Raw genomic sequence first — 27524 nt, 5'->3', positions numbered from 1 at the left:
TGGCCGGTCTGCGAAGAACAATCAAAGGAGTTTTCACTTCCTCAATTTAGGGCATTCTAGTTAGACATGCTACCTTCTCGATGTATCGATTCTTGGTAGACAAGGCTGGTTTAGATTGAGACGCCCACCTTTCGGTCCGGGGCTGCAGTTTTCTCTTTCTGTCGGAAAACGAGCTTCGCTTCTGGCAAAACATCGGGAGGGAGTGCTACTGCTTCCTTAATTCATCAATTCCCATCTATGAAAGGGATCCAATTCGGTATCTTGCGTACGAATTCATGTTGTCAACGAGGATCTTAGCCCCTTTCCTTGTTGTTTTCCCGTAAAATGAACAAAAAAAGGAATGCCTTTGAGTGAGAGCAGAATGTAGGAACGAAGCTTCCCGGAGTCCATCGATTCATTCCCAATCCCGTCCCGTTCTCTCACCAACTTGAATAGCTTATTTTCCTTCTCAACTCAAGGTGATCTAAATATCATGTCTACGACCCTCACCTCCCCGGAAAGCGCCTTCGTTCCGCATCAATTGTACAATAAAATATATCTCGATTGGACTAAGGAAGAACAAAAAATCTTCGCTCGATTATTATTTAGTTTCTCCTGTTACCTTGTTTCAAAGCTAGCGCCCCTGCTCTTTCTATGAGTTGGCTACTCCGTTGTACGCTATCTTTCTCTTCACACCTGGCCACCCACCCCGGTTCCTTTCTGCTTTTTTTNGTTCATGGATAGTATAAACATTAGGCTCCGGTTTGCCCTGCCTTTGTCTAATTCCAAAGAGTTTAAAGTAGATTTCAGACTTCAATAAGTTTCCCTCAATGAAAGCGGGGATTTCTGCCTAGCAGTAGGTGTCAGGTGAAGGGGCAGAGACGTCCTCTTTCTACCAGACTTGTCTCATTAATGTGAAAACTGGCAAGCCCACGGAGCGGTGCCGGTGCGCTAGCTTAAGGAAAGCAGTTCGTTCAGGATGTTAAACTTCGTATTCAATCGGGAAACCTTTAACATATTCTTCTTTTTTCTCTCTATTTGTGACCATTCCCACTTCAAAGTCAAAGATTAGGAAGATTCTCCTGATTTTTGATGTTATGGCCTCCTACAAAACTAGAAACGAATTGGCTTAGCTCTCGAAACTCCCGGCGAAGGAGAAAGTTGTCCGCAATTCATTGCCTATTTTGAGGCTGTAACTGTAATGAAAATATCAGATGGGAGAAGGAGAACCGGTTCGGCAATAAGACCTGGGAAGGGAGATCACATGGCCGGGCTGCGAAGAACAATCAAAGGAGTTTTCACTTCCTCAATTTAGGGCATTCTAGTTAGACATGCTACCTTCTCGATGTATCGATTCTTGGTAGACAAGGCTGGTTTAGATTGAGACGCCCACCTTTCGGTCCGGGGCTGCAGTTTTCTCTTTCTGTCGGAAAACGAGCTTCGCTTCTGGCAAAACATCGGGAGGGAGTGCTACTGCTTCCTTAATTCATCAATTCCCATCTATGAAAGGGATCCAATTCGGTATCTTGCGTACGAATTCATGTTGTCAACGAGGATCTTAGCCCCTTTCCTTGTTGTTTTCCCGTAAAATGAACAAAAAAAGGAATGCCTTTGAGTGAGAGCAGAATGTAGGAACGAAGCTTCCCGGAGTCCATCGATTCATTCCCAATCCCGTCCCGTTCTCTCACCAACTTGAATAGCTTATTTTCCTTCTCAACTCAAGGTGATCTAAATATCATGTCTACGACCCTCACCTCCCCGGAGAGCGCCTTCGTTCCGCATCAATTGTACAATAAAAGATATCTCGATTGGACTAAGGAAGAACAAAAAATCTTCGCTCGACTATTATTTAGTTTCTCCTGTTACCTTGTTTCAACGCTAGCGCCCCTGCTCTTTCTATGAGTTGGCTACTCCGTTGTCCGCTATCTTTCTCTTCACACCTGGCCACCCACCCCGGTTCCTTTCTACTTTTTTTCTTTCTACGGGATTAGCCTGTTTGGCGTGGTTTGTTACCTAAAAGCACCATCCTTTCTTATTGGCGTTAGGGAAAAGTAGATTTTCTTTTTGAATCCCTGGGGAGTTTCACGCTCGAGACCACTCATCTATGTAAAATAGATGAGAGCGAGAAAGAAGGCGCGAGAGACCTGTCTGGAATCAATCAACAAAAGCTTCACTTCGCCTGCACAAGCACACGGTACTATACTAATGGAAGCCCTGCCTACCGAGGAACCACATGAAACGAAGAATAAAACTTAAAACTCGATAGAATGCAATGTAAGGGTTACGACGGATGGGACCTTAATAAGGCAATTTCTAAGATAAGACGGACGACTCGGCTGCCTTCCCCGCTAAAAATCTTTCCCGACGGTCGCTCAAGCACTTTCACGCAACAAGAAAGCAAAGCCTATCGTATCTCGCGCCATCTGAATAGGTTTCAAAGCAAGCAGTACGGCGCAGCAGAGGAGCCCATTCAGTATCGTCTTTGTTTTAGAATATTAATGCGTCCTGTCTTCATGTTGTATTATTCCCATTGACTGTGACCAAACTGCGTTCCGAGTGTCTTTGTAGAGAAGAGATAAATCTTCCCCTAAGATAGTCAGGAATAAACCGCTCTACAGAACAGGGAACAGGAAGGAAAGTAAACACCCCCGATAAGAAAAAGCAATCAGCCGCTGTCGCCGACCGGGACTCAGATCGGATGGTGGAGGACTATTCTACCACAACGAGACAGGGATCATCGAATCGAAGGCCGAATAGAAGGCATTCCCCCCAGTTAAGAGTGCTTCTGCCCCGCCCACAGCGTCTCCCCAGGTGCTCATGTTACTCAACAAAAAAGCATGAAAATGATGACGTAGGGTGGAACCCCTTCGTGACTGCAATCGTACGTTTTCGTCTTAAGAGAAACAACCTCTGAATCCGGTTTTGTCATTAGGATAGGAGGGAAATCGACAGCTCGACGGAGAGCTTGCCCGGCCGCCATGGATGACTTGGGGCACCTTTATGTCGTCGTTCGCCTCTGAAATCCCGGGGTTTTGAAAACGAATTTCTTGAATTTTCATATATCTATTTTTCATATAGATCTATGGGTACACTGATCTCCGTGTGAGATTTCTTTTGTCATTTTCTTTATACTCAATTTCTACTCATCAGCTTGAAAAGAAGCCTCTCTTAAGTTCAAGAGTTTAGAAAGGCTCTTAGCATGGGAAGGAGCTCAGACTTCCTTAGAGGGATATAAGCTAGAACGACCTTATGTACGGGTCTCGGTCATTATCATTATATAGACTAGATCTAGATAAAATAGGGCAATGAGTTGTTAGAATGAATGAATGAGGTCGCCGCTTCGCCCTATGGAAACTAACCTTAGTGTCCATGTCGCGGGAAAGAAGCTTTTTGAATCAATAAAGGAAGCCTATTGAATCAGCTTTTGGGAATAGAAGGGGAAGGGGAATATGCCAATGAACTTGTTGCAGGGGACAAAGCTGGGGATGGCAAGGTTCTTTATCAATGATGCGGCATTACCGCAGTTGTATGTACTTGCATTTCTTTTCTGCTGTTAGCATGCTTTGATGGCATAGAATCAATAGTTGACACGCACAAAACAGAATAGAAAGAAGGGCTCTTTGAACGACTCCGGTACTATCTCATCCGCTGCTCTAGCTAATTGTCCCCCCTTTCCAAGTGTGATTTCTATCTTATGTATGCTGTGCCTAAGGGCTAGATTCTTCTTTTGATCAATTCCCAAACAGTTTTTCGAGCTTCTTCCAAAGCATAGGGCTTTCTGGATGTAGATGATGATATCTTAGAGATGGATCTTATATATATCGTAGAATGAAGTAGCACATGGGTGGATATATATATATCCAAATCTGCCGAATCACTCATGTTATGATCTTCTACATCCTGGGTCTTCCCGTTCCGTCATCTGACTTATGTTCTTCATCTAGCTATATTCAACAACCCAGATCCTAAAAATTTATAAACAAATAAATATTAAAGAATTTAACCTAATAAAAAGTGAAGAAACCTGCATGATCTAAACAACATAAATATCTCCGAAAATCAAGCAATGTTGCGTATTTGATTTGAAAAAATACAAACCTAATTTCGTGGGAACTTGATAGAGATTTAATTGATTAAGAATTTTATGGTAAATCTGATTTTGGGAGGATTTGGGAGATAAAGTTTGAAGCTGTAAAATGGGTTTTTTGAAAAATGACTAAACGTGAAATCAGATTTTGGGAGGATTTGGGAGAAAAGTTTGAAGCTGAAAAATGAGTTTCTTGGAATTAACGTGAAATAGGCTTCTTTAATTCCAATAGGCGTGCTGTAGATAATAGAGAGGGAAACATCCATAATATCTGTGCACAATTATTATGGAAGGAAGAGAAACTTTAAAATAGGAACATAATTAATATAGGAGTAGATTATAGAGAGAGAAACGTGAGGCGTGCATGCACAATTATTATGAAATGAATATAAACGTGAAATTAGGGGCATATACTATATTCTTTAGGATAATTTAATATTTATTTGCTATTTATTAATTATATAGTCATAAAATAAAAATTCAAGGAAGTATAGCTATATTATTTTAATATAAAATATAGTTTGCCATTTTATGTACTTTTTCCTTAATTATTCTCGAGTTCAGAGCAAAAAGGCAAAAAAAATTGCTACAAATTTCTAAAGGGCACATCAATTCTTTTTAAAACAAAATGGCAAAATAGCTCCGGACAAAACGATCCTCAATGAAATTCATCAAAAATCGCCTTTTTAGATAGTGATATGATCGTAATGCAAATTTAGTGATGCAACAAACATAGCATAACCCCAATAAAAATGAGGAAGAAAAGAAACATATTAGATGATTACGTGATTGATAGTCTAATTTCTATTCCGAAAAAAATTGTCATGTATTATGACTAGAACTCGAGTAACAAACTTGAAGGCCCTTAGCTACCGTTCTACACCATCATTCAATATTATTCGAGAGTTAAACAATTTATCTCAATATAATTATTATTTCAAATATTTAAAAAATTAATATTTTAATTCACACTGAAAATTGAATATATAATTCGTATAAGTGATAAGAGAATAAATAAACGAAAATTTGAAGAAGCAACACAATAATTTTAAAAAAAGAAAAAAACATTCCACCACATATTCCAATTGGAATTTTGGTGTCCAACAAAAGAATATACTCATATTTGAGAAAATATTACCACCATGCATGCTAAATAAATTCCCACTAACCATTAGAATCACGCCACGTGTTAATTATCAACAAAATAAAAATAGAATTCAAATCTTTTTTTGATTGGCGTGTTACCCGATCATAGATCGGACTTTGACCCACCCACCCCATTTAGCCACCCACTACAGACTATTTATACGGTTAAACCGAAATATTTTGCTCTTTAGACGGAGCTAATCCCATTCTCCTCAAAAGAAATTCCGCCGCTTCTTCCTGGTAATGCATCTTCTTTCTCCTCTTTACATCTGCTTTTCGTGATTTCCTCTTAGGTTTGTGAATTTTTTTCAAGCAATCGTTGTTATCTGTATAGCGAATTGAATGATTATTCGTTTTTTTCTGTCAAGACAGATCTAGATTTGGAAAAAAAAATCACTTTGTTTGTGAAATTCTGTGTTCGTATATACATTTTTCGTTAAAATTCTTCTTATTTTTATGTGTTTGGTTTAGATCTCGTATTTTCATCAAGCTCTCGTTGTTTTGTTTTTGATGTTGTTTAGATCAGTGAAAGAGATAATTCCGTTGATTTTATATGCTGAATTTTGGTTGAAATTTGATAGTTTTGGTACAATGTAGTGTTTGAATAGTTGGAACTGGTGTTGAATTAAGTGAATTTTGTTGGATCTGAATAAGGAGATAACTAACTAACCAGTGTTGTACATTCTAAACAATGTCCTAATTTTGTTTGTCCGTCTCGTGGATTAAAAATGGAAATGCTTAGGAAAATCAGCCTAAATTTTGAATAGGTTGTTAAATGAAAGGAAACTAATATAATAAATGATTGGTTGTGTTGACTCGATGTGCTATCGAGTGGATTTTCCTAATATGTGAAAACAGTGCTGTTGAGTTTTTTGTTGTCAATGTAACTTGCCTTATAGGACTAGAGAAATTATTGATGTTTAGTAGTAGGTGAATTCTTATGTTAAATCCGTATTTTGGGTGTATATATAAGATAGATGTTATATAATCACGGAGAAGACTTGAGAGAAATTTTGTACAATGATGCTGGAGATTAAAACGTACACTGGATAGTGCAGCATTTTTGTCTGCTGATTTTGTTTTTGCGTGAGAATATCAGAGAATTGCACGGGATAATGAAGCATATTTCATCTGCCGTTTATGTTTTTGTGTGGTAATTTTTATAGAAGTAGACTGCATAGTGCATTTTCTAATAAGGATCTCCATTATATTACTCTGTCTATGTGTATGGATAAATCAACCAAGTTACTTTTCTTCGTTCTCTTGAATGATGCGATGAATTCATTCAAAGTACTTTCTTCTTTATAATTGAATATTTTTGAACTTAATGGCTGATATTATCACTCTTCCTAACTCATGGACCAACAATATGGAATACTGGTTATTTGACCATTAGTTTGTTTTGAACTGATAAATTCTTCTAGAGTGCTAGTCTTATTCGTGCGAAGTACTTGGTAGTAATTTGAATGTCTGTACACTGCGTTGAATACTATGTTAGCATGCATCCTTTGTGGGTTTCCTTCCAGTAATTTCTGTTTTCTGAAGTATTAACAGGAATTATATTCAACTTTACTACATCTTCCTAACTTGCTCCTCATTCTCTGTTTCGATGTGTATGACAGATTTGACTTCAGAATCTTCATGAATACTAGAACTACTGTGGTATCTGCAGTTTCCTGTAAATCGGGAAACAAGAACGGCTTCTTCTGCTGGATTTTGTTGTGCTTGCTTTCTAAGTTCTTTAAGACTGCTACGCTGAACGTGCACTCATTTGAAGCATTTGGAAAGGCTTGCCTACCATAGTATTAATATTTGGCCATCTACATCTGTCAAAGAGCTGCTGGAAACATGGTTTCTTCTCAGCTCTTTGCTCCGACAAAAACAAACTTGCAAAAATCTTTCCACCGGCAATTGCTTTTACCATTGAGTGCCCCCGGTGTGGTTCCTTCCGAGCAGGTTGAACTTGATTTCTCTGATGTGTTTGGTCCTCCTCCTTGTCTGGCCTCAAATGAATCAAGTAATGGAATGTCTGAGGGTGTGGTGTTTCCAGCAGATATGAGTGAGCTTATCTATGATGATCCGGAGATCGTACACAGTAGATCACATTCTTTGGTTGGTCCTTCTTCATATAAAAGTCAGGTACTGAAACTTGGGAGGCTCACCATTCATGAAGCAGAAGATTCACTGGAACTGATAGAGAATGTTATCGAACAGACAATTAAGGAAGACCAGGAGCTATCTGCCAACGACTCAGTAAAAGGTGGGACTGTCTGCCTTGAAGATTTTGAAGTCATGAAAGTTGTTGGTCAGGGTGCATTTGGGAAAGTATTTCAGGTTAAAAAGAAGGGTACATCAGATATTTATGCAATGAAGGTGATGAGGAAGGATAAGATTATGGAGAAGAACCACGCTGAATATATGAAAGCAGAAAGAGATATCTTGACAAAGATAGATCACCCATTTGTTGTCCAGCTTAGGTACTCATTTCAGGTGATTTCCTAAACCTCTCATTCAATAGGTATCTAGTCATTGCCCAACCAGACAAGGATAGTACTGTATTACAATCTTTACAACTGTTGACTACAATTCAATCTTTCAACTTTGGAGCTCTTTTTAAGTTATCATTCTCAAAAAAAAAAAAAAAAAACTTTGGAGCTCTTTTTGATCATCAAACACTTCTTTCATGGTTTTAACTTGCAGACTAAGTATAGACTTTACCTTGTGCTCGACTTCGTTAATGGTGGCCATCTCTTCTTTCAGCTCTATAAGCAAGGCCTTTTCAGGTAGATTCTCCCTTCTTCCTATCTGTTACTTTGTGAAAGCTGAAATTATGAATTAATTCATTCCTGCTTTGCTTCTCAGAGAGGACCTGGGACGAATTTATGCTGCTGAAATTATATCAGCAGTGTCTCACCTTCATGCAAATGGAATAATGCACAGGGATCTCAAACCGGAAAACATTCTAGTGGATGTGGATGGCCATGTATATTCACCTCTCCCCTCTCTGTGTTTCTGTGTGTGGGCGCGCGAGCGTGAAAACCCATCTGATTCCTTCTTCTTTGCATGTAAAGATTATCAATTTAATTTCCTCGATCCCCTTACTTGTTGTAGGCCATGTTGACTGATTTTGGACTTGCCAAGGAATTCAAGGAGGACACAAGATCGAATTCCATGTGTGGAACAGTAGAGTACATGTCACCGGAGATTGTTCTTGGGAAGGGCCATGATAAGGCTGCAGATTGGTGGAGTGTAGGAATTTTGTTGTTTGAGATGCTCACGGGGAAGGTCAGTATCTATCTTCATGTATCTGCACATATAGCTGGATAACAATTCCTTTTGTCATAAGTCTTGGCCATTACCTAATCAATTTCTTATGAGAAAAATCCTGCACCGATAATGTTCTTAGACTTTCTTTAAGAGCCACGTGCTATTCCAACAAGTTTTTTCTCTGATTTTGACCTATTCAATCAACCTCATCAAACTACATTCACATATGATGAAATAAAGGGTGTCCTATGGTGATTTCATCTGAATATGTAGCCTCTTTAATTTGGAAGCCAATTTACTAAATAATTTATTGTATATCACTTCTATCAATTGTGGGGCATGGAAGGAATCTATCATTAGCAGAAACAATTGGACTCTTTTACAAATATTTAGATCTTTCAGACCTCAGGAAACTCTTCAGTTGTACATATGTTGTACATATTTCCTGGAAAGAGAATGCCGCACCCTTCAAAAAATTTAACTGTACATTCATTGCTAATGCTTTGTTTTTCTGTATTTGCAGCCTCCTTTCACTGGAAATAGGCAAAAGATTCAGCAGAGGATAGTTAAGGATAAACTCAAGATGCCAGCCTTTTTGTCCAGTGAAGCACATTCCCTTCTTAAAGGGGTAATTTTCCTTATCTCCTCTTATTCTCTCTGCAAGTCTCGTTGAACTGTAGTTCACTTGTACAGTTGCAGTAAAAACCAGATGAGATTATCCTTTTTGTCCTCACACTCACACCCTTGTTTTAACTAAAGATGGTACTCACTCTATCCTGATTTATGACACAATTTTCTTATTAAAGAAAAACACATTTCTATATTTTAAAACAATTTACTTTGAACTTCTCATTTTTCCCTTAATGAGAAGTTTTTATAGCCACACAAAGTGCTGTGACATGTTTAATACCACTAGTTTAAAAAATCTCAAACCCACACAAATGTTATTTATGGTAGGAGGTTTAAAACCACAAGTTTAAAAGTCTTCATTTCTTTCTCAAACCTCACGTTAAGTCAAACTACACTACTTAAATCAGGACAGTGAGAGTGTCTTGACTTGTTTATGGTTCTATAATAATGTCATGCCTGCCTGCCTTATTAGTAGAGCTATGCTGCTATTGATGTGTTTTCAGATTTTTTTTTTGTTCTTTACCATAAGACTAATCAAAATTCCCATTTCTCTAGCTGCTGCAAAAGGACCCAACTAAAAGGCTTGGCAGTGGGCTGAAGGGAAGTGATGAAATCAGGGACCATAAATGGTTCAAGCCAATCAACTGGAAGAAGTTGGAGGCAAGAGAGATGCGGCCAAGTTTCCGTCCTGAAATTGCTGGAACACACTGCATTGCAAATTTCGACAAGTGCTGGACAGATATGTCACTGGTTGATTCTCCAATTTCGAGTCCAAAGGATAATTCGGACCCTTTTCAGGGTTATACTTACGTTAAGCCTGCTGCTTCCTTTCTCCTGAGAAGCAGTCCCTTGTGCTAGGATGGGTTTGATGAGATGGCACTTTATGTTGTTCCATTTTCTTCTCTAGGACGTAGTAGTCAGCTGGGTTAATTCGTTGGGTGACTGAAACCTGTCCTTCTGTTCCATTATTTAAGTTGTTTCATTTTCTGTTACTGATTCAGAGACTCCTTATCTTAGACCTTCCATCAGGTGCATGACACTAAGGTTTGGTAAGGTTGTTTGTACTTTAAAATTATAAGATTCTTCGTTAAGTTGCACTTTGAAAAAGAAGAAGAAAGATCATGTTTTTCACTTCCCTTGATAACGTGTATTTGATCTATCGAAAACCTCTTACGATCATGTTTTTCACTTCCCTTGATAACGTGTATTTGATCTATCGAAAACCTCTTACACAAGTAAGGTTGTTTACGCACAATCCTCTTCAGATTCCACTTCGAATTACACAGTTGTAATATGTGGGGTTTGGGAAGGAAAAGACTAGCGATAGAAAAAAAGGAATCACTTCTTTACAAGATGTATATGTTTATTCACAATCATGGTTTAACAAAGCAACATCTTTCATAAGGAAAAACAAAATTCTAGCTCAATTTTTTTTTTGCTCATTTTAATATACAATGACCCAAGTAAACAACATTGTATTAACTTCATGAACATGCTTTACATATAGATACAACTTTTCTTTATTGGTGTTTTGCATACCTTACGCATAAACTTTGGGTTATCGTTGTTTCTTATATGACAAACTGGATATACGTTCCACAGAAGATACATATATGTAGTATTTAAAGGCTGTGCGAACTCGGCATATCTTGTTCAACATGTTAAAGCTCTTCATGTAACTGGAAGTTGTCAAGGACATGTTTCTTCTTGCAACCCCAGTGGCATTTCCAAGAGCAGTGGGAATTGTATGTATTTAGCCTCTTAGAATGAAGAGATACGATGTTCGAAGTTGAAAGTGCCTTTGAAAGTACTATTGCATAACCATCATCCATGTAATCTGTTCCTTCTGGAAACACTTGCCACAAAAGACTTCCACCTCCAGCCCCTCCTTTCTTAGTAGAATTCAAGAGGACCGTGTAAACTGTACTGATTAGTGTGTCTCTGAAAGAAGAATTATAGCCAGGGTCTTTTGCAGAAACACCGAACTCTGAGAATACCACTGGCATGTTGAGATAGTTCTCTGCGTCATCAATGTGTGCTTGCATCCATGTCTTGGTGAATCCAATATGAGCATCAGAAATCTCTTGTGAAATCCTGAGGCATATGCAGAATGTTAGAGGTATTGCAGTATGAATGATGCTGCAATAGTTCAGTGTGCTTACCAAGAGTCGGGATATATGTGAACTGAGGCGAAATCAACTCCAAGAACCTGATGATTTCTAATGAAGTCAGTTCCGACTTGTTGAGCATAGGAGTTTGGGTTGATCTGAGCTTTATTTGGAGTCGAGGGACCATAGAAACCTTCCAGTCCAATCTGCACCAAATGCTTCGGATCTATGGTCTTCACATAAACAGCCATTTCTTCTATCCAAGCCTAAAAAATATCGAACAGAACAATATTTAAGTTGCAAGTGCAGACATAGTTATTTGATTTGACAATAAACGTTTGATGAGTTACAGATAGTAGTTTAAGTGTGACGAACATGCAGTTTATCCCCAGAAGGATCCGATTCACATCGCGGCTCATTCATCAGTTCCCAACCAAAAATAGTAGGGTCATCCTTGTATGTAATGTTGGTAAAGTTATTAACTCTATTGAGCACAGCCTGCAGAAAACAAAGTCATGTTTGACAGTTAATACAACGCTGCATTATGGAGACGACAAAATTTACAAGTCTCCTTTAAACTCCGTGCCTAGTCAAAACCATATAAACACAATGCAACGCAGGGAGTACTTCAGAGGATTTATTATGGAAATGAATAATGCACCTTCACATGAGCCTTGTAGTAGCTTTTGAGTGTGGGATGAGAGAAGAAGTCATCGTCAGATGTCAAATTCAGGCCAGCAGCTTTACCCCATTTTACATACTGCGATTTTCCACCGTATGCTTCCCAGTTGTTGACTAGTGACAGTATCATCCTAATCTTGAATTTCTTGGCCTCACTCACCACAAAATCCAGAGCCTGAATCCTTTGAATGTTAGCATATGTATACAACAACAAAGATCACTATGTCTCAATATAAGCAAGTTGGGATCGGATATTTGAATCCTTACTGACCATGTCGACTCAAGCATTTGAAGGTTAGCCTATGTGTATATACAGAGAAATATGGGCTACAAGATAAGCAAGCATACCTTGAAAACGTCTTCGTCATAAACACCAGGAGTTTTCTGAAGAGCACGCCATTGGCCATCATTGAAAGCCCAAGTTCGGCATACTGATAGACCGACAGCAGATGCCTGCTGGAAAACCTCAGTAACTTTTCCCCTTGTGGACTGATCAGCAGCAAATACCATCAACCAGTAAGTGTTGAATCCATTCACATAGAAAGGTTGGCCATTCAACACAAATTGGTTCCCGCTCTTCTGCACCATCGTCCACGCTGCTCCATCTTCCATCTCTCCCCTGTCACATTAAATCCATCAAAAATAGAGAAACAAACAATTCTCTGCAACATAACAAGGGAAAGAAAATGAGAAATGCTAACTCATTCCCAGCTTCATCAAACGGAGCACAATTTGCGTTCTTTATGAACAAAACAAGTACAAAACTAGCAGCCAGAATAAGGAACTTAGAACTAAAACTCTGGTTATGGGTGACCATGTTGGCTAGTGAATGGACAAGTTGAGATTATCTTGAACAACATACGATATATATATATAGATGCACAACAGGCTGTTTCCGAGGTTGTTCTGTATAAGCAACAAACTTATGATAATAGACAGAAGTGTTCTTGAGAGAATGATCAAAGCTACCTTGAAAGCAAAGATCCATTGTCCCTTCAACTAGTGACATCATATTGATCATATCTCCATTCTTTTCTCAAAACATTTAAAATGATTTATCGATATCAATCAAATTAATAACTATGACACATTAAGTTTGTGATGGATGGCTTTCAAATTTGGCTCAAATGTCTTTATCAATAGAAAACTTTGTGAAAAATTATAAACCAAACCCCTCAGCAATCAGCAATGATAACATCCTAACTGTCATATGGGAAGTGGTCCTTGACTTCAAAGCATTAGAGATGGAGCATCATTAGTACAAATCTATCTAAACTCCGTGTACAATCAAACTAAGACACATAAAATATAACGGAAAAGTATATGACTTGTTCGAAATGATCACCGTCAAACACAAGATTCAAAACTGAAAACTTCTTATACTTCAAGGCATCTTGTTCCCTTTATCTGCACTCCTTCATTTGCTACTTACAGTAAGAAGCGTTAAAGTGAAAGTAATTATAATCACTAAAGGAAGAACCAAAGTGGAACTCTACTCCAACAGAAAGCCCTCATTATCTCATTTGAGTTGAAAAATCATCAAAACACAAAAAAAAAAAAAATTGTATTCTCATTATGATACTAGAAATGTCCATATTTCCTAATAAGTGATCTTTGGGCGCAAACAGTTCAAAATTTGGACTTTATGAGTTTTTATAACGATCTTAAACTATATATAGAATAGTATTGGTATCAACATAACATAAAGTCATACGGAAACTAACAATTGCAAACTTCATACACTAGTATACTAGTTCAATTGACCTACATCTAAAGAAAGACTAATTTAATGACTATACTGTAGATGCTATTGTGTGGTGTTGTCTATGAAAATCTTTTTCACCATTGTAACTAACCCTAACAAATAAAAACCGAGTAAATTGTCAAATATTTATAGATATATTTAGTGAATTTAGTTCTATATATAAACATGATCTAACTATTACTAGAACATAAAGAAAAAGTTGGAACAAAAAGAAGAGTTCAAAACTATTTTAAACTCTAACAAGTTAAGGATAACTCCAACCTAAGTTATAAACATCAAAAAGTAAGATTAGCAACATGAAAATGACTAATAATTTTTATTATTTAGGCAATATAAATGACTAATAAATCATAAAAAGAAAACTAATGAATATGTACCTCAAAATTTTACAAAAAATGACATGTAGTAATTTCTTGCAGAAAAGCAAAAGCCCATCACACCACCAACAATTTGTTGTTACAAATTTTGAAGGTCCATTCCTATCCCCACTCATACTTCTAATAATTTTCTTAAAAATAGCAAAAAATCTCAAAATATTTTTAGAGTATGAACAAACAATTGAATAACAAAAACTTTCTTTATTTATATTTCTTTTTCTAGTTAAGTATATAAGTACTAGAAACAAAGTTTACCGACATACTTCTACTTCTCTTATTTAAATTCTTCTTCTTTTAATAGAAAAAAAACAACTCACTCTTATTTTGTCTTTTTCTTGGAGCAGAGAGGAAGGAGAAATAGATAAATCATCGTCACGAATAAGGTAAAAGTTTTGATACTCAATTTATTGAGTGTTAAAATTTTTATTTATTTGAAAGTAATTATAAATTTGTTTCGCAATAATTTTATTGAATTATATCATAATTTGCTTAGTAAATTATATGTTTTTCATATTAAGTTATTTATCTAATTTTATTTTGATAATTAAAAAGTATTTTTTTTAAGTTTTATAGTTTTAAATAAAAAATATAAATTTAATATTTCTTTTAATTAATCATAGTTGTTAATTTTTATAATTACACCGATTAATTAAGTAGATTTTTAGTTATATAAAAATGAACCAGCAAATAGTGAATCACACAAAATAAATTTATATATATATAAAGATGTATCTTATTTATCAAATTTAGATTTGAGTATGAGAAAACGAAAATACGTCAATAGATAATTCATATTTAAAAAAAAAATTGACGTTAAAATTTATTTTGCTATTGAAATAAATCAATTAATAATAGCATTTTGAATAATATTTTTTCTGATTATGATAAAGTAAATTGTTCTATAACACATTTTTTGAAAGAATATTTAAAAATATAAATGAAAAATTACTTATTACTAGTATAGATTATTTATTTAATTATATAATTAAAAACTTCACTACTAAATAAAGAGTAAATTCACAATTTTTTCAAACTTTAAATAATCTACTTAAATGAAAAAAATCTTCAGAAATATTTGTTGAAGAGAAAAAACAAATAAATTGAGGAAGCATTGCCATTGACTAATAAAAAGCTCAAAGGACGCAAACCGTTCATATTTTCTTGAATTATCTTTACCCAAAATTCCACTAAAAAACTTATGCAAATGCAAACTCTCCACTTAGTATCCACTTCTACTGTTGCTTCTTCTTCTTCTTCTTCTTCTTCTTCTTTTTCCCTGTAAGTAATGAAAAATTAATTCTTTTCTGTTTTTTTTTTTGAATTTGTTGTTTAATTTTACTTTTGTGTTATGTGTTGCAGACCCACTATTGTTTCTCTTAATTGCTGCCGTTGTCAACCTTCAAATCAGTTGCCATTTCCCAATTCTAATTTGGGTTTTCTGAAAGGTAGCTCCTTTTTTTGAAATTTCATTTAGTTTAAAGCAGTCAACTTTGGTGTGACTAGTTAATTTTAACTTTGATTTTGTATGTCTTTCTAATTGTGTGAAATGATTTAATGGGTATTGGGTGATTAATGATTGTATATGCAAGATCTTTGTGAAATCTTATATTTAGGAAGTTGATAAATTGTAAAGCTTTCTGGTTGACTTTTGGATGTAAACTATGGTGTAAAAGGGAAAAAAGTGTAGAAAAAGCCCCAATGGCTATTGGGGCTGTCTCTGTTTCCCTGTGTTGTAAAAAAGTGTCATTTGGTAGCTAGTTTAGGTGTTAGTTATGTAGGACTTACATTCTGCATAAGTAATGGTATGTTTGGTTGCAGATTAGTTGGTTAGAATTTTTGAGACCTGCATAATTAATACATGTATAAGTTTCAAGGAAATTCGTGTATTATCTTATGCGGGGTAGATGATGGAATAGCTAATACCCGCACAACATAATTCTACCCAGCTACCAAACGGCCCCTAAGCACTCATCAGCATCCAGATCAGTTAAGTAAAAAAGTTGAACTAAATTTACACATCACAAGGAGTACCCACTGCCTTAAATACTAGAACACTGTTTGGACATTTTGGTGCAAAAACCTGTTTCTTTTCCAATGTCTGAATCTTGATTGAAAAGCTCTAGTCATTGCAACTACAAAGTGCATTATCTAAACTGATTCTTCTGGAAGTTTCTACAACAACGTACCTATTGTAATCCCACTTGTGGGGTCTGGGGAGGGTGGTGGGTATGCAACCCTTAACCTTGGGAGATAGAAAGGTTGTTTCCCGTAGACCCTCGGCACAAGAAAATAATTAAGAAACTAAGACAAAATACTACATAAGGCATGGCAAAGGCATACTGAAAAAGGAACAATAGCTAAAACAAAATAATATGATAAACGAATTACGAGGGACAATATATATTAACAGAAGGTAAAATATCTGGCAGACATTTGGACAAGATTTTCCTTTCGGTGTAGAAATCCTAGATGCAAAGCTTTAATCAGTATTTGAAAATTGAGATGTGTAGTGAGTTTTATTTGTGGTTGTAAGTGCATGATCGTTGTTAAACTTGATTGTTCAGGAAGTTGGTATATTGTCGAAAAAGACCTGGCTGACTTTTTGAGATAAAGCCTGCTTCTTTTCCACTTCCCTATCCCATCTTGTGAAATTTTTTACTTTGTCTTGCCTCTTCAACTAGATTCCTTAGTCCGAGTCAAGACTTAATTCATCCCTTCTGTTTCTTCTGTCTAGTTGACATAGTAGGAAACATCATGGTGCTCGATCTGCGTAAAAATGAATAGAAGGAAACACCAATAACAAGCAGACAGTAAATTCATTTTGTTCATTTATATTATTCGATTTCAATAATTTGTCTCCTAATACAAAGTTATTTTTACTTCTCATCATATTTGCAGTTAAGAGGCAACCAAAAGTTTCTAACTTGAAGGCTAGCTTTTGGGATTCCATCAGATCCGGGTACATGAATTTGTTTAGCAAGCTTTCCATTTGACAGAAAGTGCACTAAAGCTTATAGTTTGGAATGTTTGCTTCCAACTTACTGACTCCTTAAAGTTTATTTCTCGCTTTCCCATCAACCTCAGTAAAAATCATTATAGGAAATCCTGGCCAATGATCTGGTTTTATCATGTTATGGTTATGCTAATTTTCTGTGATGTGTCTGAAGAAATGGTATGGGACTGGGACAAGATTTTGAAATTTAAGCTGTTGTTGCTATGATAGTGGAAGCTTGCAAAGATCTTGTGCTAAGACATGATTAAGGATATATACTTATTCACCAAAAAGTTAAAGAAAAAATAAACTACAAAAAGGCTGCATGTTCGGAGTACTTTATCCATCTTTTATATTATGTCAGTATATGTATCTGCTACTAGTTTTGGTTTATGTTCCTGGAAACTCACTCATGTTTCTAGGGGGACAAAAATGGTTTAACTTCCAATTTTCCTCATTGCTTATTAGAACAAAAGTTCTCCATGTGTAAGGTCATTATAGGTTTGTTCAGTTGTTGTGATATTGATGGATTGTATACTAAGTGAACTTTCACCAAATGCGAACCCCATGGTTGACTTCCCAATTACAATCCTTGATGATTGTTTGGACAACAATTTTCAAGCACTAAAAACATGAAGCTTGACTTTAAGGTTAAACTTCTTAGGTTGTTATTGAAAAGTTAAGACTCAAGTCTAAATGTTGTTTACATTAGTAGTTACTTGCTAGTTAAGGCCTGTGATCAACAACTCAGTAAAAATGCAAACTTCATGGATGAAAGGGAGTATTTTACATTTCCCCGGTTCTTCATGAAATCTCATAAAAAGTGTTTTGATATTTTCTTCGCTTCGAATTTCGACTTAAAAGTACTTCGGTTTGGTTTTATCACCAAAATCCAATGCTTATGATTATAATCCCAAAAGATATGCCACTTTTACGGCTCCATTTTTAATTTGAATTTTAAAAGATCTTTCTCGCCAAACAATTGGTTATGCGTATGGCTTTGTTCTTCACCTCATCTTTTCTGTTTCTTTTCTTTTCCTTTCTAATATTGCATTTAGTGGTTTTTGTGTGACTAAAGTGATTAACAGTATTTCTCTAGGTGCTTGTAGAATAGATTGTAGTTTCATGGGTAGTCATTTTGCTGCATATTCATGCAAATTGGTGGGATCTCTTGCATAAATTATGTGAACACTTGCAACTTCTGTTTCCTTAAGAGGTGTTGAGTTTTCTTAAGATCACATTTTCATTTCTTTTTAGATCTATCTTCTGTCCAAAATTCTTTGACTTTGGTTGACTTCACTTCAGTTAAGAGAAAAATTGTTGTGTTGTTATATTTGATTTTGCTAGAACTTGAAGATGTGAAGAAGGAAGAAAAATGTCAAATCATGTATAAAATCATATGAGGTAGTATTATGTGCGAGTAAAAACTCCCATCCAGTAAAATCTAACAAGCTGCTTTCAGGCACATTCCTGAGGCTAACTCTTTCTAGCCTCACTTTCACCAACTACTTACCTGGGGAAGATTCCGATAAGGTAGGCCGGAATCAATTTTCAGTTTTCAAATTTTATCAGAGATGAAGTTACCTTGAACATGGAAGAAGATAGGATTTACGACAAGACAGATTTTAAATAATTTGACACTATAAGGATAAGTTCAAGGGCCGAGACCTATTTCTACTTGGTTGAACTTAGCAGGAACTTAATGAGACAAGTCTCTATGAGCTTTAATGCTATGAAATGGTTAGTGGATGTATTATGATGGCATCCAAGGAGCAGAAGAGGACAGTAAAGAGATGGAGTAAGAAGGATCTTCTTGCAGAGTTCTTCACCCTTAAATACAACGAGCATGGTAGATATATTAGCTTTATTTGCTATTAAAAGAGATAACAAATCTATTAATTTTACACTGGAGACTACATTCGTGGAGGGGTGGGGACATATAGCCCAGAAGATATCTTCCATTAGTAAGTAGTAACCATCTGGGTGGGTGGGTGAGGCTTTCTTTTATGGAAGCTGTAAGATGCAACAGAATGGGCAAGAACTTCGCTATCAGAACCATCTCTGGTGGCACAACAGTATCGGACAAAGACCTACGAGGTAGATGCCTTGTTGGTAAACAGGAAGCACCATCTTTGGACAATGTTAGGTGATGAGTCTGTAACTCATGGAAATCAGAAGGTGGGGCCAATGTGTTCTAGATGAATGATTATTAATTTCTGTTTGAACTTCCATCAAGGAAGATAGCAGAACGTGTCATGTCCAGTGAGTGGAGTTTGAGGAAATAGAATTGGAAGCTTGATTGGTGAAGTCCTACCACTGGACAACAAACTAAATAAATACATCTTATGGAGTCAGTGTGTGGAGATCAATAAGGATTTTGTGGTGACCCATCAGAAGTAAATCCAGTTTCAAAGTGGGAAGTGATAGGAAGGTCTCTTTCAGGGAAGATTTTGGATAGGACAAAGCTCTCTGATTCCAGATTTTTTCAATCTGTATCAGCAGCAAAATGCAACTATGGGTGAGGTGTGGATAGACTAAGGGTGGAATCTGAGCTTTAGGAGATAGGAGAATGTTTAATGACTGGGAAGTGGAAAGAATTTCAGCCTATAGTTCCTTAGCACAATCAGAGGGACTTCATAGGCTGTGCCGTACGTTGTGGCAAAGTGATAGTAAAGGTAAATCTCTAGTTAAGTCAACCTATAGAGAGTACAACTCTTCCAAACAATCTAGTGGGATGTTGGCTATGGAAGATGATTTGGAAAGTTAAGATACCACAAAATGTTGTCTGCTTTCTTTGGCTTTTGGTGAAAGAGGTAGTTTTGTCCCAAGACAATCCAGCAAAGAGAGGATTCCAACTATGCTCCAGATTTTATCTATGTGGAGAACAAGCAGAAATAGTCAACTGTCATTTTTACATTGTATATAGACGACCAACAATGGAGATCTTCATTGACCTGAGGGGAATTAGGCGTGGGCTATGCCAGTGAGTGTTTTGGAAGTGCTAGCTAGCTAGAATATGGATGGCTAAATGTCCAATCAGAAGGAAAGATGGAGGACTATCTTAACATGTATTTGGCGGACAGTATGAAAAGAGAGAAATTTAAGGTGCTTTGAAGATAAAAGAATTCTATTCAGAAGATGAAGATGAATTGTGACTTTTAGTGTAAAAACAAGAATTATGAGAGGGAGCTCAGTCGATTTCTGAAGTTTTGGGCTATCTGCAGCCTAAGGTATTTTGTCTATGTACCTTTTTGGGTAACTACACAACTTGTGCAGAATACCTGTATATGTAATACATGTTACCATTCTAAAAAAGGTGGTATTATTATATATTTTTTGAAGTCTTGAAGACGGTAAGTTATGCCATCATACTTATCAAAAAGGCTATGATATTTTAGGAAAGAGGTCAATCCTTTGGAACAGTCAAAAAGAGAAAACATGTCAACAAAATGGGAAGGAAGATGAAACTATTTGATGAAATCAAGAAGTCTGTTGTCTTTCAAGATGCTATTTGTCACAAGTATGAAGTCAAGTAGTTAGACAAAATGCTATGTGAAATCAGATTTCAACCATGAATAGTTTCCTTGCCCAATTCTTAAGTACCAAGGTAGATGTGATATTTCAGTAAACACCCGTGATGATAGAAAGGTGGAGCAATTCTTGGTGTATATGAGATTTATATTCAGCAGGTTTGTTTTCATTGGATTTTAGGTTGATAGGTTCTCTTATACATGACGTAAATGCAATGTGGGGGGGGGGGTAGTTTCGCTTTCGTAAGTACTTCCCGACAAACTGGTTTATGTCCATTATTTATATTTTATATAGCTGTCTCTAAGATGTTTTATAAGGAGTGTATTAATTTTCTTTAAAACATTTAATAGATTGTCTTGGAGTAATAGTAGAATATATTGCTTAAACTTGTAAAGCTTAAATAGCCTTATGATGCGTATCGGTGCAGGTTTGGCAAGAATAACATAATACAGGTTATAGACACACCATCCAGTGAAGAAGAAGAGGAAGAACCTTTGCCTGAGGAATTTGTTCTAGTTGAAAAGACTCAACCTGATGGAACAGTTGAACAGATTATATTCTCTTCTGGAGGAGATGTTGATGTGTATGATCTCCAAGATTTATGTGATAAGGTGATTACATTCGTCAAAATCCATTTGCACTGGGGTGAAAATTTTGATGCTTTCTTTCCGGTGATTTAGACAACATAATTTTCATGTGAAAAAACAATGATCATTTGGTGCATATAGATATGAAGTTTCAATGTGCCTCAACTCTAATGGTGGGAATTGGGTGGGGGTGGGAGGTGAGTGCTCTTGTTAAAAAATGGAATGATCTGTTGTAGTATAAATGGGGAAGGCACAGAGAGAGAGACGTGTTTTCCAAAGTACAAATTGAAGGTGTGTGGCCAGAGGCACGCCTTCCAGGCCAGCAAAAGGCTGATAAGCAGCAATCCGATCGGTGCAGAAAAGAACTACAGTATAGTTCTGAAGGCATTGTACAAGAAATGAGTCTTTCATGGCTTTTTAAATTTTACTGAAGGCACCTTTTTCTATTTTAAAATATTTTCACAAAAGGTGCTCTTTTTGTGATTGCCCCTTGTGTTCTGAATGCTATGTTATGCTTTCCCTATTATTTGCTATGTTCTCTTTACTTTGATGTGCGTCACCCAAGCCGGGAGCTTTTTAGAAACAACCTCTCTACCTCCACGAGGTAGGGCTATGGTCAGCGTACACTTTACCTCCCCAGACCCCACATATAGGATTAAAATGGGTATGTAGTTGTTGTTGAAGGTACTTTTTTTTTTTGCTACGCTCCTTCCTTGTAATTGACTTACCGAGCCGGTAGTTTTTGGACGTCAAATGCTTGTGTTGAGTGCCTTTTCATTATTTATGTCAAGTAAAAACTGACAACCCGATTTATTGGATTGGCTTATCATAATGCTCCATTTCGAGAAAAAATTTGGATCATCTTAAGATGATATGGGCATTTTCAGGACTTCAATTAAGACAGAAGTTGAGTAGCTATGTTAAGGATAACAAAATGCAAATCAAAGTTCAAAAAGAGTAATCCTTCACTGTGGATGTTTAATTTGGTTGAAGCTCTAACACTTCCCTTAATTCTGAAAAGTTGCGTTTCTTTTTGTTCTACTAATGCAAAATCTGCAAATAATCTATTCTTAGATGTTGTAAAACTTAACTTATGTTGTTATAGTATGTGATGGGTTTGACAGGTTGGTTGGCCTCGAAGACCACTGTCTAAGCTAGCTGCAGCTCTGAAAAATAGCTATATAGTTGCAACTTTGCATTCTAGGAAATTCTCATCAGGAGAAGGTATGTAGGTCGAACAACTTTATAGTGGTAATTCATATGTTTGTCTCTTTTTTTTTTCTTCTGTTATGCTTAATTATCTGAATTTTCTTGCAAATGAGTTTTAAAAGTAAGTGATAAAAACCTTAGTCTACTTGGACAAGTTACTTGGCAGAGGGGAGTGGAGAAAAGAAGCTGATAGGCATGGCTCGTGCAACTTCAGATCATGCATTCAATGCAACAATTTGGGATGTTCTTGTTGATCCTTCCTATCAGGTATTTGCTCTGTGCACCTTAAATAAGTTTATTTATGCTGTAGATATGTTTATATAGAGGCTCCTGGTCATTAACTTGGACTAGTCAGGGGAGTTACTTTTAAAACTTCATAGTAGTAACACAATTTTTTTTAATATATATATTTTCTTCCGCATATAGTTATTTTTTATTTTATTTTGGATTAGAGTAAAGTGTCAACCTTAAATCTTCGTATCCTACTACTGCAGTTCATCAACTGCCCTCAATCCCAAGCTTGTCTTTTAGTCTTGTTAGAGATTTGTATGCCTGTAGAAATTAAAGAGAACCTATATCGCTAGACAACTTAAATCTTCAAATATTGGACTGACGCGAGTTTAAAAGGAGTAACATGATCAGTGAAGAAGTCATCCTTTAGAAAGGAAGTTTCAAGTATCTTCATGAGTCAAAAATCCAATAAATTAGGGAGATCGACTGTTGACGATGATGTCACACATCATATTGGAGTAGGGATAAAATGGAGACTTTTATCCGGTGTCCCATTGTCACGACCCAATTTCTCGAACCATGAAGGCACCTACTATAACCCACCAGTAGGTAAGCCAAAACACAACCCAAAACAACACGTAATGGGTGTGAGGGTAGAAACTAAACAAGACTAAGCAAAATTACTATACCAACATAAGCAAACCAAAACATAAATACAATAAAGGATCCCTCCCAGAGCCTGAAAGTCACTAATATAGAGCTACCAACAAAACGAGTACAAGTCCCAACAGTGGACCACCGAAACTAGACTGTCTCGAAAAGTAAAAGACAAGTCTTTATATAAACAGATGGAGACTGAAATAGTACAAAACGTTGTGTGCTCACCCCTGTCTCCAGACCAGAAATGCTCCAAACTCGATCAACGCTGACTACTGGTGTTCGGACCTGCATCACGAAAATAGATGCAGAGCGTAGCATGAGTACCAAATAACAGGTACCCAGTAGGCATCATAGGCCGACTAAACTAGAAAAGTAAAGCACTACGAAAAGACGGAATCACAAAACTAGAGGTCAAGAATGGAAGGTTAAGTAACACAATAATGCACACGAGTGTATAAAGATCTAACTAAATTAATATAAATAAGCTAACTACACCTAACTGGACCCACCATAAGCCCAGAAGGTACACTCGTGCGCAAGTTTAAATAAAAACCCGAACGGACCCCCATAAGCCCGACGAGTACACAAAATAACTATAACTTAAGGAGAATAGAACTCGAGGCCAAAGAACACCGAACCAAAAAGTAGAATCTGACGGTACGGAGGTCGGGCCTTGAACCGGACGCTCACCAGAATTACACAAGTAGCCAATTGCAAAATATAAGTAACTGAGGCCTGACCTCTAACCGGATGCTCTACATAATTGAGACCGGACCTCTAACCGGATGCTCTACATAAGTATGTGGGTGGTCGAGGCCGGACCTTAAATCCGGATACCCGACAAAGATGTCGATATAGCTGCTGAAAGAGTCTTTATCTACCCATAATCATATATACCCGTGGAACACCATCCAGACTTAGCTAATCAATGTAGGTTCTTAAAGCCAAATCGAAACTCAACTTTGAATCACGGAGCAGAATTTATTGTCACTGATGTAACTCGAGAAGCCGTAACATCGAAGAAATAAGAGTAACATCACTGGAGCGAGCTCATCGTCTAGCTAAATACTAAACTATCAGACTCAAGTCTGCTACATCAGTCTACAAGGATTTAAGCCGGCCGAGCAACGTCGGGGCTAAACTAAGTCCTACCGACTTTGAATCATGCATTTCTAAGGAAAACCCTAGTCAAACCTAAACTAAGGCCCAACATACTTCTGATAACCAGTATTCAAACATACAAGTAATTCATATAGCAAAGAAGGTCAATTAATAACAATAAACATGCTCACAGTTACCCGATAATTCTCAGAAAAAGGCCGAAAATATGATTTTTAACACCTATGCATGATCCAATAACTACCCAACCCAAATCCCAACTAATCAACATGCATTCACATGTTCGAGTTCAATCTAAGAAGAGAAACCGTAGCCTACCTGAACGCAGATCACGCGCGCTCCAAAATTCACTTCCCCGGATCTTTTACTTTCTAAAAGGCCTCGAAACGTTGATACACTATCAGAAATAGAGTCACGACGCTATTACGGTCATTTAAACACTAAAATCGCAAGAAACGGAGACGGGTCAATTCTGCGGTCAAAATGGAAAAAATGGGATCCGCGTTGAGAAATCCAGAATTAACCCCAAATAAAAGTCCTAAATAACTCTCGGAACTTGTTTACCATAATGGAACACAATTCAGGACTCAAGACAGTCCCAACATGAACATGCAACAAAAAAACCCAAAATCTAAGCTAAAAATCAGCAACAATGGCAGCAGCTACTTACAAGATTTTACCAAAAATGAAGATCCAACAGCCAAAACCAATCACACCACGACGATCCTCACGAAAAACCCCACAATATAGGCTAGTTGAATCACTAGATTCGGACCTAAAATGGCCAAGAAATCACCTTCTAAAATTTCCCAAAAGTTGAGCTCGAAAATGAGCTATGGCAGCAGTTAAAACACAAAATTTACCTCAAATCGGGTCCTCAAATCAGATTCCAAGCTCACCAATGCGTTGCCCTCGAAAAATCTCACAACTTAGCCTTTTGAATCGCCCAATTTGGAGTTGTATAGCTCAAAATATCGAAATTTCAAAGTAAGACAGAAAGGCTGAAAATTGGGTTTTTATAAGGACGAAGCTGGTCGCTAATAAACCCAAAAATCTGGTCGTTAAAATCCCAATTTCTGGTCGCTAAAGGGCTGCACCAGATTTCAGCTTTGCCTACTTTCTTTAAAGTCTCCGACGGGTGCTCGGAATCCGTTCGGAACCTGATAAAAATAAAACAGATATGCTACCCTACCAAAGTAGACATTTCGGACTCAAAGGCGCAGTCAAAATTTTCATCAGAGGTCATCTCGATAAAATGTGGGTTCCACTTCCATTGGCCATTTTAAGTCAAAAACCACAAAAGGGCTCGGAAAAATATAAAAAACCTCAAAACCCGAAAGAAGGGTCAAACTAGACCAAACTCGACATTCCGGAGCTAACCGCGCTGACGGAATTCTCATCCGAGCGCGTTTACTCAGAATGTTGAACTTAGCCTTTAAACTTAAACTTAAAACGCCTAATCACACCAACTCACATTGAAAACTTTGGGAGTCATGTCGACAATGCTACTAGACTAAATTGACCCTATCGGAACTGATGGAATCGTCAGAATTGGATTCTGATGTCATCTTCTTGAACTTTTGATCGAAAATGATCGTTCAAGGTTCATAAGCTTCAAAAAATACTAAAGCTCACACAATAACAAAACGAATGACCAGGTGACCGATCTGTCAGTCCCAGCAAGTCATAAATGACTTGGAATCGCTATAGGAACGCTCTAAACGATGCACAGAAGATAAAACACTAAAAATGACAAGAAGGGTCATTACAATATCCACTACTAAAAAGAACTTTCGTCCGCGAAAGTAAGGGTCAAGAAGTACCTGAAGGCTTAAACAAGCCGGGAAACTGCTCTCGCATCTCCTGCTCGGTCTCCCAGGTAGCCTCCTCGACTGAACGATGCCTCCAACGGACCTTCACAATAGGAATGGCTCTCGAGCGCAATTTCCTCACATCTCTGGCTAGGATGGCAACTGGCTCTTCTACAAATGTCAAATGATCATCCAACTCAATTGCATCATACTGGAGCACCTGGGACTCATCAGGAATATATCGGCGTAACATCGACATATGGAAAACTGGATGAATGGCTGAAAATGCTTGAGGTAGGGCCAACTCATAAGCAACCTCCCCAACTGTCCGAAGTATCTCAAAAGGCCCAATGTACCTGGGGCTAAGCTTACCCCGCCTCCCAAATCTCATCACACCCTTCATGGGCGACACACGGAGAAATACCCGATCACCAACAGAGAATCTCAAAGGTCGACGCCTTCGATTCGCATAACTCTGGTGCCTACTCTGAGCTGTCCTGAGTCTATCCTGAATCACTCTCACCTGCTCCAAAGCCTCCTGAATCAAATCTGTACCTCGCGGCCTAGGCTCTGTAGACTCGAACCAGCCCACTGGAGAGCGACAATGCCTACCATACAAGGCCTCAAACGGGGCCATCTGAATGCTAGAATGGTAGCTGTTGTTATATGCAAATTCCGCCAAAGGCAAGAACTGGTCCCATTGACCACCAAACTCCAAAACACAAGCCCGTTGCATGTCCTCAAGGACCTGAATAGTGCGCTCTGACTGGCCATCAGTCTGCGGGTGGAAAGCTGTGCTCAGGTCAACCCGGCCCTGCTGCATCAATACACAACCCACACAAACACCAGACGCATCACAATAAATCGTGAAACCCTCGCCCTCAATCGGAAGAGTCAATATAGGAGCGCTAGTAAGCAACTCCTTGAGCTTCAGAAAGCTCATCTCACACTCCTCCGACCACACAAAGGGAATATCCTGGCGAGTCAACCGAGTCAAAGGAGCTGCAATAGTAGAAAAGCCCTCAACAAAACGCCTGTAGTAACTCGCTAACCCGACAAAGCTACGAACCTCAGTAACAGAAGTGGGTCTGTCCCAATCACGAATAGCTTCAATCTTCGTCGGATCTACCCTAATACCCTCCTTGGACACCACGTGCCCCAAGAATGCTACAGATCCATTGGCACCCACATTTTATCGAGATGACCTCTGATGAAAATTTCGACTGCGCCTTTGAGTCCGGAATGTCGACTTTGGTAGGGTAGCATATCTGTTTTATTTTTATCAGGTTCCGAACGGATTCCGAGCACCCGTCGGAGACTTTAAAGAAAGTAGGCAAAGCTGAA

General features: G+C 37.5%; 3 protein-coding genes across 5 annotated transcripts in view; 2 read left to right on the top strand and 1 right to left on the bottom strand.

Annotated features, from left to right (window-relative positions):
* The first annotated feature begins 5316 nt into the window (after positions 1–5316).
* On the top strand, positions 5317–10250 carry LOC107002300 (serine/threonine-protein kinase AtPK2/AtPK19-like). The gene is made up of 7 exons (XM_015200262.2): positions 5317–5452; positions 6835–7702; positions 7913–7995; positions 8075–8195; positions 8324–8497; positions 9003–9107; positions 9665–10250. The coding sequence occupies exons 2-7, from the start codon at positions 7061–7063 to the stop codon at positions 9965–9967; spliced, it is 1428 nt and encodes a 475-aa protein (XP_015055748.1). The 5' UTR covers positions 5317–5452; positions 6835–7060; the 3' UTR covers positions 9968–10250.
* A 275-nt stretch (positions 10251–10525) lies between these two features.
* On the bottom strand, positions 10526–14193 carry LOC107002301 (mannan endo-1,4-beta-mannosidase 6). Of its 2 annotated transcripts, none has more exons than XM_027912264.1 (6): positions 14041–14193; positions 12247–12517; positions 11879–12073; positions 11593–11715; positions 11272–11483; positions 10526–11203 (listed from the first exon to the last, which is right to left on the bottom strand). In XM_027912264.1, the coding sequence occupies exons 1-6, from the start codon at positions 14154–14156 to the stop codon at positions 10771–10773; spliced, it is 1350 nt and encodes a 449-aa protein (XP_027768065.1). In that variant the 5' UTR covers positions 14157–14193; the 3' UTR covers positions 10526–10770. The 2 variants fall into 2 exon arrangements, with proteins under 2 accessions (XP_027768065.1, XP_015055749.1); XM_015200263.2 differs by lacking the exon at positions 14041–14193 and adding an exon at positions 12600–12783.
* A 949-nt stretch (positions 14194–15142) lies between these two features.
* LOC107002224 (serotonin N-acetyltransferase 1, chloroplastic) overlaps positions 15143–27524 on the top strand; it is a 16249-nt gene continuing 3867 nt past the window's right edge. Inside the window, exons 1-6 of one of the 2 annotated variants that reach the window (XM_027912519.1) lie at positions 15143–15318; positions 15400–15485; positions 16939–16999; positions 20991–21174; positions 22275–22374; positions 22526–22626. In XM_027912519.1, the coding sequence (XP_027768320.1) occupies positions 15239–15318; positions 15400–15485; positions 16939–16999; positions 20991–21174; positions 22275–22374; positions 22526–22626 (612 nt within the window). In that variant the 5' untranslated portion in view covers positions 15143–15238. The remainder of the gene's footprint in view (positions 15319–15399; positions 15486–16938; positions 17000–20990; positions 21175–22274; positions 22375–22525; positions 22627–27524) is intronic. The other variant, XM_015200158.2, reaches the window with a different exon arrangement.

The sequence above is a fragment of the Solanum pennellii genome, chromosome 10 (genome assembly GCF_001406875.1).
Source record: "Solanum pennellii chromosome 10, SPENNV200".
NCBI lineage: Eukaryota > Viridiplantae > Streptophyta > Magnoliopsida > Solanales > Solanaceae > Solanum > Solanum pennellii.
This window is presented reverse-complemented; position numbering and strand designations above follow the sequence as displayed.

Bases quoted from the DNA above. Each gene is read 5' to 3' on its own strand.
- LOC107002301 (XM_027912264.1), bottom strand. From the start codon at position 14,156: ATGAGTGGGGATAGGAATGGACCTTCAAAATTTGTAACAACAAATTGT. The intron at 11,484-11,592 runs GTTCGTCACACT...GATATTTTTTAG, and splicing joins CTTCTGGGGATAAACTGCAT to GCTTGGATAGAAGAAATGGC. The intron at 11,204-11,271 runs GTAAGCACACTG...CATATGCCTCAG, and splicing joins CACATATATCCCGACTCTTG to GATTTCACAAGAGATTTCTG.
- LOC107002300 (XM_015200262.2), top strand. From the start codon at position 7,061: ATGGTTTCTTCTCAGCTCTTTGCTCCGACAAAAACAAACTTGCAAAAA. The intron at 7,703-7,912 runs GTGATTTCCTAA...TTTAACTTGCAG, and splicing joins AGCTTAGGTACTCATTTCAG to ACTAAGTATAGACTTTACCT. The intron at 9,108-9,664 runs GTAATTTTCCTT...CCATTTCTCTAG, and splicing joins CACATTCCCTTCTTAAAGGG to CTGCTGCAAAAGGACCCAAC.